General features: G+C 35.1%; 1 protein-coding gene and 1 long non-coding RNA gene across 3 annotated transcripts; one reads left to right on the forward strand and one right to left on the reverse strand.

Annotated features, from left to right (window-relative positions):
- The first annotated feature begins 2,344 nt into the window (after window positions 1-2,344).
- On the forward strand, window positions 2,345-6,003 carry LOC112527850. The gene is made up of 3 exons (XR_003070784.1): window positions 2,345-2,408; window positions 2,972-3,133; window positions 4,833-6,003. It is a non-coding gene; the product is annotated as an uncharacterized LOC112527850 (long non-coding RNA).
- A 798-nt stretch (window positions 6,004-6,801) lies between these two features.
- Window positions 6,802-9,303, reverse strand: LOC112528179 (F-box/kelch-repeat protein SKIP11-like). Of its 2 annotated transcripts, XM_025139141.1 has the most exons (3): window positions 9,180-9,303; window positions 7,579-9,031; window positions 6,802-7,028 (listed from the first exon to the last, which is right to left on the reverse strand). In XM_025139141.1, the coding sequence occupies exon 2, from the start codon at window positions 9,010-9,012 to the stop codon at window positions 7,612-7,614; it is 1,401 nt and encodes a 466-aa protein (XP_024994909.1). In that variant the 5' UTR covers window positions 9,013-9,031; window positions 9,180-9,303; the 3' UTR covers window positions 6,802-7,028; window positions 7,579-7,611. The 2 variants fall into 2 exon arrangements, with proteins under 2 accessions (XP_024994909.1, XP_024994908.1); XM_025139140.1 differs by lacking the exon at window positions 6,802-7,028 and having other exon boundaries at window positions 7,398-9,031.
- Window positions 9,304-10,880: the final 1,577 nt, after the last annotated feature.

A 10,880-nucleotide genomic window follows, 5' to 3' on the forward strand; every position in this document is an offset into this window, starting at 1 on the left:
GAGAGGGACATTTCATTATGTTCAACTATCTGTTTATATAGGTATGCGAAGGTCTTCTATTATGTCAAGTAAAGAAAACCACCTTTTGGTATTTTTGTAGTCATATGTTGTAATCATATCTCATATTCCCAGTTTTTCCATGTTAGCCTTTTGAAATCAAAGTCCTTTTAACCATGAAGATAAAGTTGTTTCTTAGGAATAAGTTGTGAAATCCATGAGCCAGAATGGAAGATATAATGGACCTCTGAATGAATGAACGTTAATAGCACATCGGCATTAGAGGGCATGCTTTTCTACCATAGCATTAAACAATTTTGTCAAAACCACTCCTTTACTTTTATTATGCTTTAAACCCAATATTATGACCTGATTTATGGGTTTTGGTTAGGTTTACATGATTTATGGACAATAGAATTTAATCAAAATGATTTGATGGTTTTATAAATTCAACAGTACAACATTTTGAGAGATGAAATACACAACTACACATATTCAGATGTTTGTCGATTTACAAAAACAAACTATTGATTTCAAATTTCAGACTTCAGACTTCAGACTTCAGACGTTTGTCAATTTACAAAAACAAATTATTGATTCAGATTTCAAATTTCAGACGTTTGTTGGTTTACAAAAATAAACAACCTTATTGATTCAAATTTCAGACTTCAACACCACCTCTTATAAATCAGAAGTAAAATAAGAATTCAGACTTCAACATATCTTAAAAAACAAATGACACCTAATACTTTTTTCTTGTCGGTATGTAAATCATTACACTTACAAAACGAAAGAAATATACCGTTTTTCTTTCCATGTATCAACAAATTTGTAGTAAAATATAACGAATTAATAAAACAAAAGAATAAACTATTTTTATTAACCGTCATTTATTTTTCTGATTCAAATGACATTCATAAGTGTTTGTTATTATATTACTATTGTCATTTGAACCTAAAAAATAATTAATTACCATATAATTCTCATTTGAATCTGAAAAATAAATAATGAATAATGAAAGTGATATTTAATCATTTTATTTTAATTGATTTATTATACTTTGTTACTGATTTATTGACACGATAAAGGAATGATATATTCCTTTCGTTCTAAAAGTGTAAGGACTTGATTCAAAAGAATTGATTAGAGACTTAATCATTCAAAATATGAAAATTTGTCAGGTTATTTTTTTGAAAAGTCAATTGATTTATTTGTTCGATTTCTAAAAAAAATTATTTGTTCAAAATATTTTTTTAGTTAGAAAAATAACGAACATAATATATTTTATTTTTAATTAAAATAAATTTTATCAATAATCTTTTTAAATGAATTTTTTTTTTTTTGTAAATATAAGTACTTTTTGTTATATTTGTTTCATTTTATAAATCTAAATACTCTTTTGGTTCAAAAAATGTTTAGGGTATTAATCATTCAAAATATGAATGCCCATTGGTTTTTTCAGATCTTTTCCATTACCATATTAACCATTTGTATAGGTCATAAGGATGTATCTATTTTAAAAATTCCAAGAAGTTATTTAACATGATTTGGAATGTCCAATGACTTATTTGTTTTTAAAAAATTATCCAAAAACTTAATCATTCCAAACATTAAAGTCCATTGAGTTTTTTTTAGACTTTTCTCAACTTTAAAAAGACTATATACTATCGACCAAGTGATGCTTTCATGCCACACGAGTTCGATGTCCTCTCTTTATAAAATTTACATATGTGATGATTAACTTAGTTTTCAGGCAATGACTATCATGTTATTGCTTTTATTTTTCTTTACTTTATTTTCATTTTGTTATCGGGAAGATTGGGATGGTGGTCAATGGGGTATTTTGTTTTTAATTGAGAAAAAAATAAACTTTGTTATATTAAATAGGAACTAAGGGGTCGTTTATCTAAACACTTACCCAATAAGCGCTTACCGGTAAAATTAAACACTGTCGCTTACTTACCGGACAAGATTTTATTCACTAAAACGCATCGTATGCAACAATTTATCCCGATAAGCGCTAACCATGGTAAGAGTTATTGTCCTCACTTACCGGGTAAGACTCTCGATTCTTGCTTTTACTCTTACTAGATATGATTCTTAATCTTTGTCATATTCATTCAGTAAAATAAATTGACTTGATAAGTGCTTACCCTGGTAAGCGTTTGGTTAACGGCACCTAAATCAAATTTCATTACATTTAGTAGTATTTTTCTATTTTGGCCACTAAACAAAAACTGTATTTTGATTTCAGCCCCTGATCTTCAAATAAACGCACTTTCAGCCCTCCTGGAATATGACATGTCTATTAAGGTCTCCATCTACTAATTTTTTAATCAATGGCGTCCAATCTTCCCCCTGGAAAACAAATCTCGTCGGAAGAAACGTCAATTTCCCCATCTTTCTTCACTGTAAGCTCATTTTTGTTCTAGTTTGAAGATTTATATTGTAGGATCTTGATCTTCGCAGCGTTTTCTTACACAACGACTATTTAACTTACGATTTTTAATGGATTTTTGGTGTTTGCGTTGTTTGTTGATGAGAACGATGACCTCTGATGGAAACATTTCATCTATGATCTTTTTTTTACATTTGGTTTTGCCAATCTGAACAACTGTATTGTAGGTTTTTCAACCCTAGTTGTTTCAAGTTATAACTTATTTATAAGTAGTTAAATACTTGACTTAAGGGTTTTGGACTTTGGAGGCACATTGTTATTATGAAAGGAGTGTCTCCAGAAGCAATTCAATAATCCTAACATTCTCCTATCTTGTTAGGATTAGGAAGAAACAACATATACCTGTGTATTGATGGCGTGTGTATGCAATTGATTAAGCTTCAATTGGATTTTGAGATGATAACTATTTCCATCTTTTAATTCAAATATTGTAGAAATTTAACATTCCTACCGTTTGATTTTTGCTGTTGTTCCTTTCATTTATGGGATATACATGTTCTATTATGTTATCTGCAGGATGGATGGTTTTCTATGTTGTCATCATAATATAGAAGTATTACATCTCTTATTGCAGATTGGATTATAGACGGATCAAGTGCTTGTTTCTCGACATAATCTGTGTCAACTGATAAACATGGAGGTTGGTTACCTGCTAGCCTACAAGCACCTGAAATGGAGGTACCGGTTTGAGCTATTGTATACTTGTTTTATAAGTTCATAATGCTTTTAATTACTCGTCTATGTTTAATTTGTTATGCTTTCTTCGTCAGATGTTGCTTTTTTATGTGGGTACTTTTAGTTTCTTAATCAAATGTTCATCTGTTGAAGAAGTCTATGTAAAATTGGTTGCTTAGAGTTCGTAGAGATATCGTGTATAACTTTACAGTGCTACTTCATTCAAAATTACTTCAGTGAATGCCTCTTTGGTTAACAACGTTTTCTCAACTTCCTTATGCATTCCAGAAAACTAGGTATTACTTTTAAGGCAAAACCAATTACCATTCCGATCAGGACTTAGCTGGAGTTGATCACATATCTAACAAGATGGAAAAGTTTTAATACTTGATCTTGATTTTCTTGGAGACTTTAAAGAATTCATGTGTATTAGTTCTGAAGTAAAAGGTAGTTCTGTTGGTTTCGTTAATTTGTTATAGATATTTTCTCCCTCTCCTTAGCAAGAATGGTAGAGGTAACATGTCAGGATGAGTCTGTGAAAAGTGCAATCATAGCGTCTAAAATACATCGATGCTGCAGAGTTATCTGTAGGACCATGCGCCTTTAAGTAATACACCCTTGATTCCATGAAAGTTGGAATGTTTGAATTACACGTTGTTTAAGGAAAGTATTTGATTATTTATCAATTATATAAATATGCTCGGTGGTGATATCGTAAAAGAATCTTGTGAATCCAAATCAATACTATTGCACTCACTTGTAACGGATCATGGGCAAATACATAGTTTTAACTTGAGAACGTTCCAAAATGGAAATAGATGCAATTTTCATGGGATGAATGGAACATAAGTAGGACAATGAGTCGAATACATATGTGCATGGTTTTTAAAATTGGTTGAGGTGTACCCCTCGAATTGAGGCGGTGCCTCTTAAGCGCTAGATGATGCTTATGCCTTGGTGGTCTTAGGCAGTGCTGCTGGCTGTGAAGCATATGCCTTGGTTTAGGCATTTTGCTTATGGATCTTTTATATATTAACAAAGGACCGAAAACCCTAGAAAAGTTGTACTTTTTCTATTTGAAGTAAAAAAGTGGATTTCTTCGTCATACACATCCATCTCTCTCACACACACAGTCAAGGGGACCCACTTCCTCCCTCGCTCACGGTCATGGCTATCAATGCAATGAAGGATGAAGGCCAAAGTTCAACATCAATGGAAAAATATTCAAGTGAACTTGGAAGATGGATGATGGTGATTATGAATATGATGATGGAGTTATGTAATTTGATCGTGTTTTAAGAACTTATGACTTGTTCGTATGCTTTTAAAACTTAAAGTTGGTTCTTTTATGACTTCCATAGTTTGATATGTGATTATGTTTTACATGTTATGAATTTTCTTTGTTTTCTGTATTGGGGATTACATCTTGGACTACCTCGAGGCTTATGTGTTTGTCTCACGTTTCTGTATTTTACAAATATCGCATATATGTGATATGTTACGTTAGTGCTAGATAGTTCACATCACAATTTAACTTTCAACCCTGCAATATGCGAGTTAAGAAAATAAACACAAACAATCCCAAGATGTATGGTGTGGATTTTAGCTTTTCAACTTCTAGTATGACCATTAAGTTGCAATGTTCTTTGACTATTCTATCTGACCATCCTGAATCGGTCTTTACATGTGTTTTAATTCCAAGGGTATCAGTTGCAATCAAAGAACTGCTCGCTGGCCCAGATAAAATAAATTGGTGCTCGGTGCTCCCGCAACACAAGCATCATTGTTTTGCCACCGCCTGAGAAGCAAAAGATTTGAGATCTTTTAGCGCGTGGGGAATTAATGACCAAGAAATATCTCAAGTTCCTTCTCTTCATAAGGCTCAGCTCGGTAAACTTCTATCCAAGCTCAAAATACTTCACAACCTTGGATTCAGCTCGTCAGACCTGGTCAAGAATGTTAGCGCCATTTTACTAAAATGTAGAATCAATCAATGTTTTGGTGATCGACATCAATTTACATCAATACCTAAAATCCTTGTTTTGATCAAGAAAAAATGCTTCAGAAGAGGATTCTCAAGAACCCTTGCCTTGTGATTTTTGATTGAAGATACAGATTAAATCACTGTTGATCCATATGAATCTATGCGTATAAGTGGAGATGATTTGATTTGATGCTTCTTGCGTCCAACCTAATTCTTTTGAGACCACAGATCTCTGAGAAGTCGGAGTATGTTAAAAAAACAGGCAACGTTGATGATTACAAGCTGTAGAAATATGCGGTTATCCTTATGGCCATTTTACTTGGAGATAATCTGTGAGAAGACAAGAACTTCAAAAATCTGGGTTTGAAGAAAACGAGATGTTTTGGCCTGTTTGTGGCGCAGGGTTGGTAAAGTTCAAAGGAACATGGCTCTTGGGTGGCTCGTATGAAGCCATCTGCAAGAGTAATACTAAGTTACCATTTTTGCTTTTTAACAATTTGGAGAACATGTTAAAATCCGTGGATCTAGCGGTGAAGATAGATGAGTTGTGTCTGATCCTGCAGATCACGGGGCAGATGGTGGGGTTGAATGTTTTTAGGGCATAAGGATAGCAGAGAGGAGGTCCATGAAGGCGTTTATCAAGCGTCACCCTGTAGAATTTTAAGGAATTTGTTGAAGAATTAAAAAGGAAACTGGATGTAAAGGATCTCCTTTCTGATCTGCTCTTAGGTGAAGGTATGTCCCTAACTTTTCACGAATTGTTCCATTACAATTATATGTTTCATTTGGTTTGTTGATGCATCTGCTTAGATCACAATGTTTAGAATCGTACAATAAAGAATTGTGAGATTTAAGATTGGTAATTGATTCCATGCCGTTGATTATAATATCAAGATTCTTTTTTTTAATCCATTAACATCGTTGGATGCGTCAGATCCCGTAGAACAAGCAAGCTCTTTACCGTGTTTCCTACTTGAGTCGTAAACTCGTAATGGTAGATGCATATTTCCATCTATGTAATGTATTTGCTTAAAAAGGTTGGTAGGACATAACTCGGAGGAATTTAAGGGCCGTTTACCAAACACTTACTTGGTAAGCGCTTACCGCGTCATTTACCTTACCGGATGAATATGGCAAGGACCGAGAATTTTACCCAGTATGAGCGATGACAAGGACGGAGAGTCTTACTGAGTGAGGGTGACAACTCTTACCCGGTTAGCGCTTACCGGGTAAATTATTGCATACAAAGGCGTTTTGATGGACTAGAATCTTACCCGGTAAGATAAGTGATGGTGTTGAATCTTACTGGATAAGCGTTTGGGTAAACGGCCCTTTACTTTCCATAACTCTAAAATCTGTAACTTTCTTATATGGTCATAGCGTTCTGAAATAAGAAAGTGTGTATATGGCCACTGCATTCAAACAATGTATTGACCTCTGATCGGACGTTCCTTTTTGCCTCTCTATGCTTCCTTATTTGATGCTAAATGGGAAGTCGTCAAAGATGACTTCTTTGTTAAAGAAGAGTTATAACTGAAATATCTTACCTACAGATTCATAGCGCTCTTAGCGCACAAAAACAATAATCCAACTGTTTATGTATCTTACCTTCAAGTTGAAGTAAGAGAGATCCTATAACCAAAAATTCTGACACGTGGACCAGATCCGAGACCTAGCCACAACCCGAACTAGCAGATCAACGGACATAAAGAAACTAAAAGACATACCAACTAAGCCAATAAACGCTAAGCAAAACCCCAACAGTCAGCACCAGAATGTCACAACCACCATTGTTGCTGCTGAGCCATTCATTGGTAAACATCGACCTTGCTGTTGCTGGATACTTTACGACTAACCTTAAAAGAGAACTTTAGAAGCCGCTAAGTGATGCAACCTTGCCTAATACTGGGATACCTGAAATTGGAAACCCTAGCCAATGAAACCTCAATTCCAAACCGTCACTATCACACCATTGCTACCGCCTATAAGCGGAATTGACATATCACGTATCTAAACTAATGACCTGTGCATGGTCCGATTGCAGCAATGGGTGGTGAATGTAAGACATGTTAGAAGTAAAACTACTGAAGTTGAGGCTGAATGACTGAAACCGATGACTACAGAGTTCAAAAGTTATGATGATTTCAAACTATCTAGATTATGCGAGAAATTATAACTCCCACTTGTAGAATGTCCTACTTGGTTAAAATAGATCTTGAATTTATTGGTTCTTCACGTCGTTACCTAAATTAATAAGCTAGATCACATGCATTTGTCATCCAAAATCAGCAAATTATAAACCAAGGCAAGCTTAAGAAGTTGGCATGTAAGTACTTTCAGGTTTGTAAATTTTATACCAGACTCTTTGAAGCAAATACTATCTACCAGAATCCAGTACATAATATTTTTGAACCTTCTAAATACTAAAAATACTTGAGATCCATTGTTGAATCTCCAGCAATACCTGAATTCTCAGCTTAGTTCTTCCAGACAAGGTTCAGCAACCCATCACAGCACAATTGTAAACAAAGTTATCAGCCCTTTTCCGGCCAATCATGGTCCACTGTRGCGGACCTTCGCTASGGACCCAAGAATATATTTCTATAYGTCTGAACCCGCATTTAGGACCACCRATAACGATGATATGCTCCCCACATCCTCTAAATGCAATACCCCAGCCGTCCACATTTTCTGCGCTCTCAGGCAATCTTCCTATAGTCTCCCATTCTTTCTTCTTTTTGTCATACTTTTTCACTACCAGTCCAAAACAATCAGCAGCATATAGCTCGTTATTCACCACTGCAACGAGTGGTGGAGCCATTGATGGCCCAACACGGCCAGGTGCCAAGTTGGGAATTTCAGTCCATTTCTTGGTTTCAAGATCATACTCTTCTCCACATGTCAATGACTCCATATCAGATCCTCCAATCCCTCCTATTACATAAAATTTACCATCCATAAACACCCCAGAACTCAACTTTCGGGGCTTAAGCAGGCTTGGAAGCGTCTCCCAAGTTCCCGACTCACTGTTGTAACTCTCGGTTACATCCAAAACCTCCCCATTTCGAGTCACACCGCCTGCAAAGATTGCAATCTGGCCAAGATTGGCGGACCCAAACAAGCATCTGGGAGAGTTCATTGGGTTCCCTAATGACCACGAGTTTGTCAACAAACTGTACTTGTAGACAACATCGCCCATAATTTCTTTGCCGATAACTAGCAGCTCTGTCCCAACCGCCATGGACTCCTTATCCGAAAACCGGAAGCATGGGTTAACCGCCATTTTTGGTAGAAGCATCCATTTCCTGCTAATTGGATCAAAAGCTTCCCACTTGACCAGATTGCAAGAATAATAAACCCAATGTTCTATTACGCCATTCACCCTTCTTAGTTTATAGAGTTCTCCACTCCTGATCAGGTCACAGAAGCTCCGGTTTAGCAATGCGATGGCACCATAGGTGGACCGTGGGCAACGGATCAGACAGTTGATCGTGTTGTCCCGACCTATGTCAAGGATCAGATAACTCGTATCCAAATCCATATTCATATCCGAATCATGATCGGAATTTGAAACTGAATCATGTTGGTTTTCCAATTGGTCAGGTGGGATGATGGGATATTCTAGATCGTCGATCTTCTTGGAATGATCACCTTCTCGATCATGTGGCGCCATGGGAAAATCACCAAATCCTAATCGGATTTGTAAACCATGGTTTCCTACAAATTTCTTGCAGATTTTTGTAGCGTGATCAGGTTCTTCATCTTGGTTGATTTCCAGTGGTCGCTTTCCTTGCTGCGATTCTAGTGGGTCCATCCCATAATCATTCACATTAGCCCAATTGTTCTTGGTTTCACGGCTACAGTTCTTGGGCACAAAACTAGATCGATCCTCCAACATCGTTTCCTGGTTCAGACGACTGAAAACAATAATCGTAATCAATCAAAACAACATAATGAAATCCATCAACATTGCTGTATGTAATCTAAAACTGTAATTGCAGTGAAATTAGACGAAGATCAATAAATTGAACACAATGAGGTCGTTATTTGAAGGATCCGACTTACCAGTTTCTGTAAGAACAGAGAGTGAGATTGTCGATGTTCTCCCCCCCTCCCAAATCCAGAAATCGGAGGGGTTTTAGGGTGAGATTGTTTGGGTGGGGGTTAGAGTATAAACGACTAATAAAGGGGGTTTGAATTTTAATATTAAACTATTTGTTTTTATGTAATAATTTAATTTGTTGATTACCAGCATGGAAATTTATAGGATTTTGAGAGAGAAACTGGTGGTGGCGGCGGGAGGGCCCCATCACCAACAGAATTTGTGACGCGTCGCCTCGAGGTATGCCACTTGGCTTAAACTGGTGACTGGCACTTTCTTAGGTGATGACACGTGTTCTTTCTTTTTTGTTGAATTATTTTTTTAAACTACAAAATCGGTTTCTGAACTTTCATTTTGGGTCCCTTGCGTTTTGAGATTTTTCAATTCAGACCCTTTGACTTTATCATGATTTTGAGGGTTTGGACTTTGCGTATAACATAACCTGATTATAATAATTAGATATTAATATAAATGTAAAATCATGTATTTTCAATTAACATGTTTTGGTTTTTAAAAAGTTGGATTCATTTTGTATATTATTTGTAAGTTTTAATGGAATTCAGCAGAAGTTGAATAAATTTTATGTATGTAGGGAACACGTAAAATTTGAAAAAGATTATGCATTAATAATCGGATACTTAATATTTAAATGCTATATAAATATATCAACTCTAAATTCATTTACTTTTATTTTAACTTTAAATTTATTTATTCTTATCTCTTCTTTCTCCTCGCATGAACATTTCACCATGATACACATTTTGTGCATGTTGTGATATATTAATTAGGATAATCCTCTCTCTATATAACCATTGGTATCTATTGATGTCCGTTGTGATACCCTAAGATAAACAATGTGATACACTAAAACAACGAAAACATAGAATGTAATACAAACGAAACAACATAAATACTCTGTGTTACTGACATAAAAGTTTCAAAGATAAACATTGTGAAGAGTTATGAATGTTCTATTTATGAGAGTTATATGTTTCTTGTTTATGGAGAGAATAAATTAGTTAAATGTAATTAGGGTTGTAAACGAACCGAACGAACACGAACGAAGGCTTGTTCATGTTTGTTCATTTAACTTAAACGAACACGAACGGTAAACGAACGAAAATCTTTGTGTTCGTGTTCGTTCGTTTAGAAATCAGTTGTGTTCGTGTTCGTTTATGTTCGTTCGTTAACATACTAAACGAACGTAAACGAACGAACATAAACGAACAAACTAAACGAACATAAGTAAATATTAATTGATTTCAAAGTAAATAAATAAAAGATTATATATTAAATTTAATATATAAACGAACATAAACGAACGGTAAATGAACGAACATTCACGAACATAAATAAACGAACGAGACTCTTGTTCATGTTCGTTCGTTTAACTAAACAAACAAAAAAATTGTTCATGTTCTTTCATTTATTAAATAAACGAACTTCCCGCCGAACAGTTCTGTAACACCCCCGTCCCGCGTGGTCAAAGACGGGTGATGTCACAATTGGAGTAAAACCAGCATGCTATATAAAACAGAGCGGCTAATTAAAATTTACCAAAAGATAATTACATAACCACAAACGAAGATAACGTGTCTCAAAATACGGTCCCAAAATATCAGCATGTCTACATTAGTCATCAAAAGTTTAACAAAAATATGACT

The sequence above is a fragment of the Cynara cardunculus genome (assembly GCF_001531365.2).
Source record: "Cynara cardunculus var. scolymus isolate 2C chromosome LG 15, CcrdV1, whole genome shotgun sequence".
Lineage (NCBI taxonomy): Eukaryota > Viridiplantae > Streptophyta > Magnoliopsida > Asterales > Asteraceae > Cynara > Cynara cardunculus.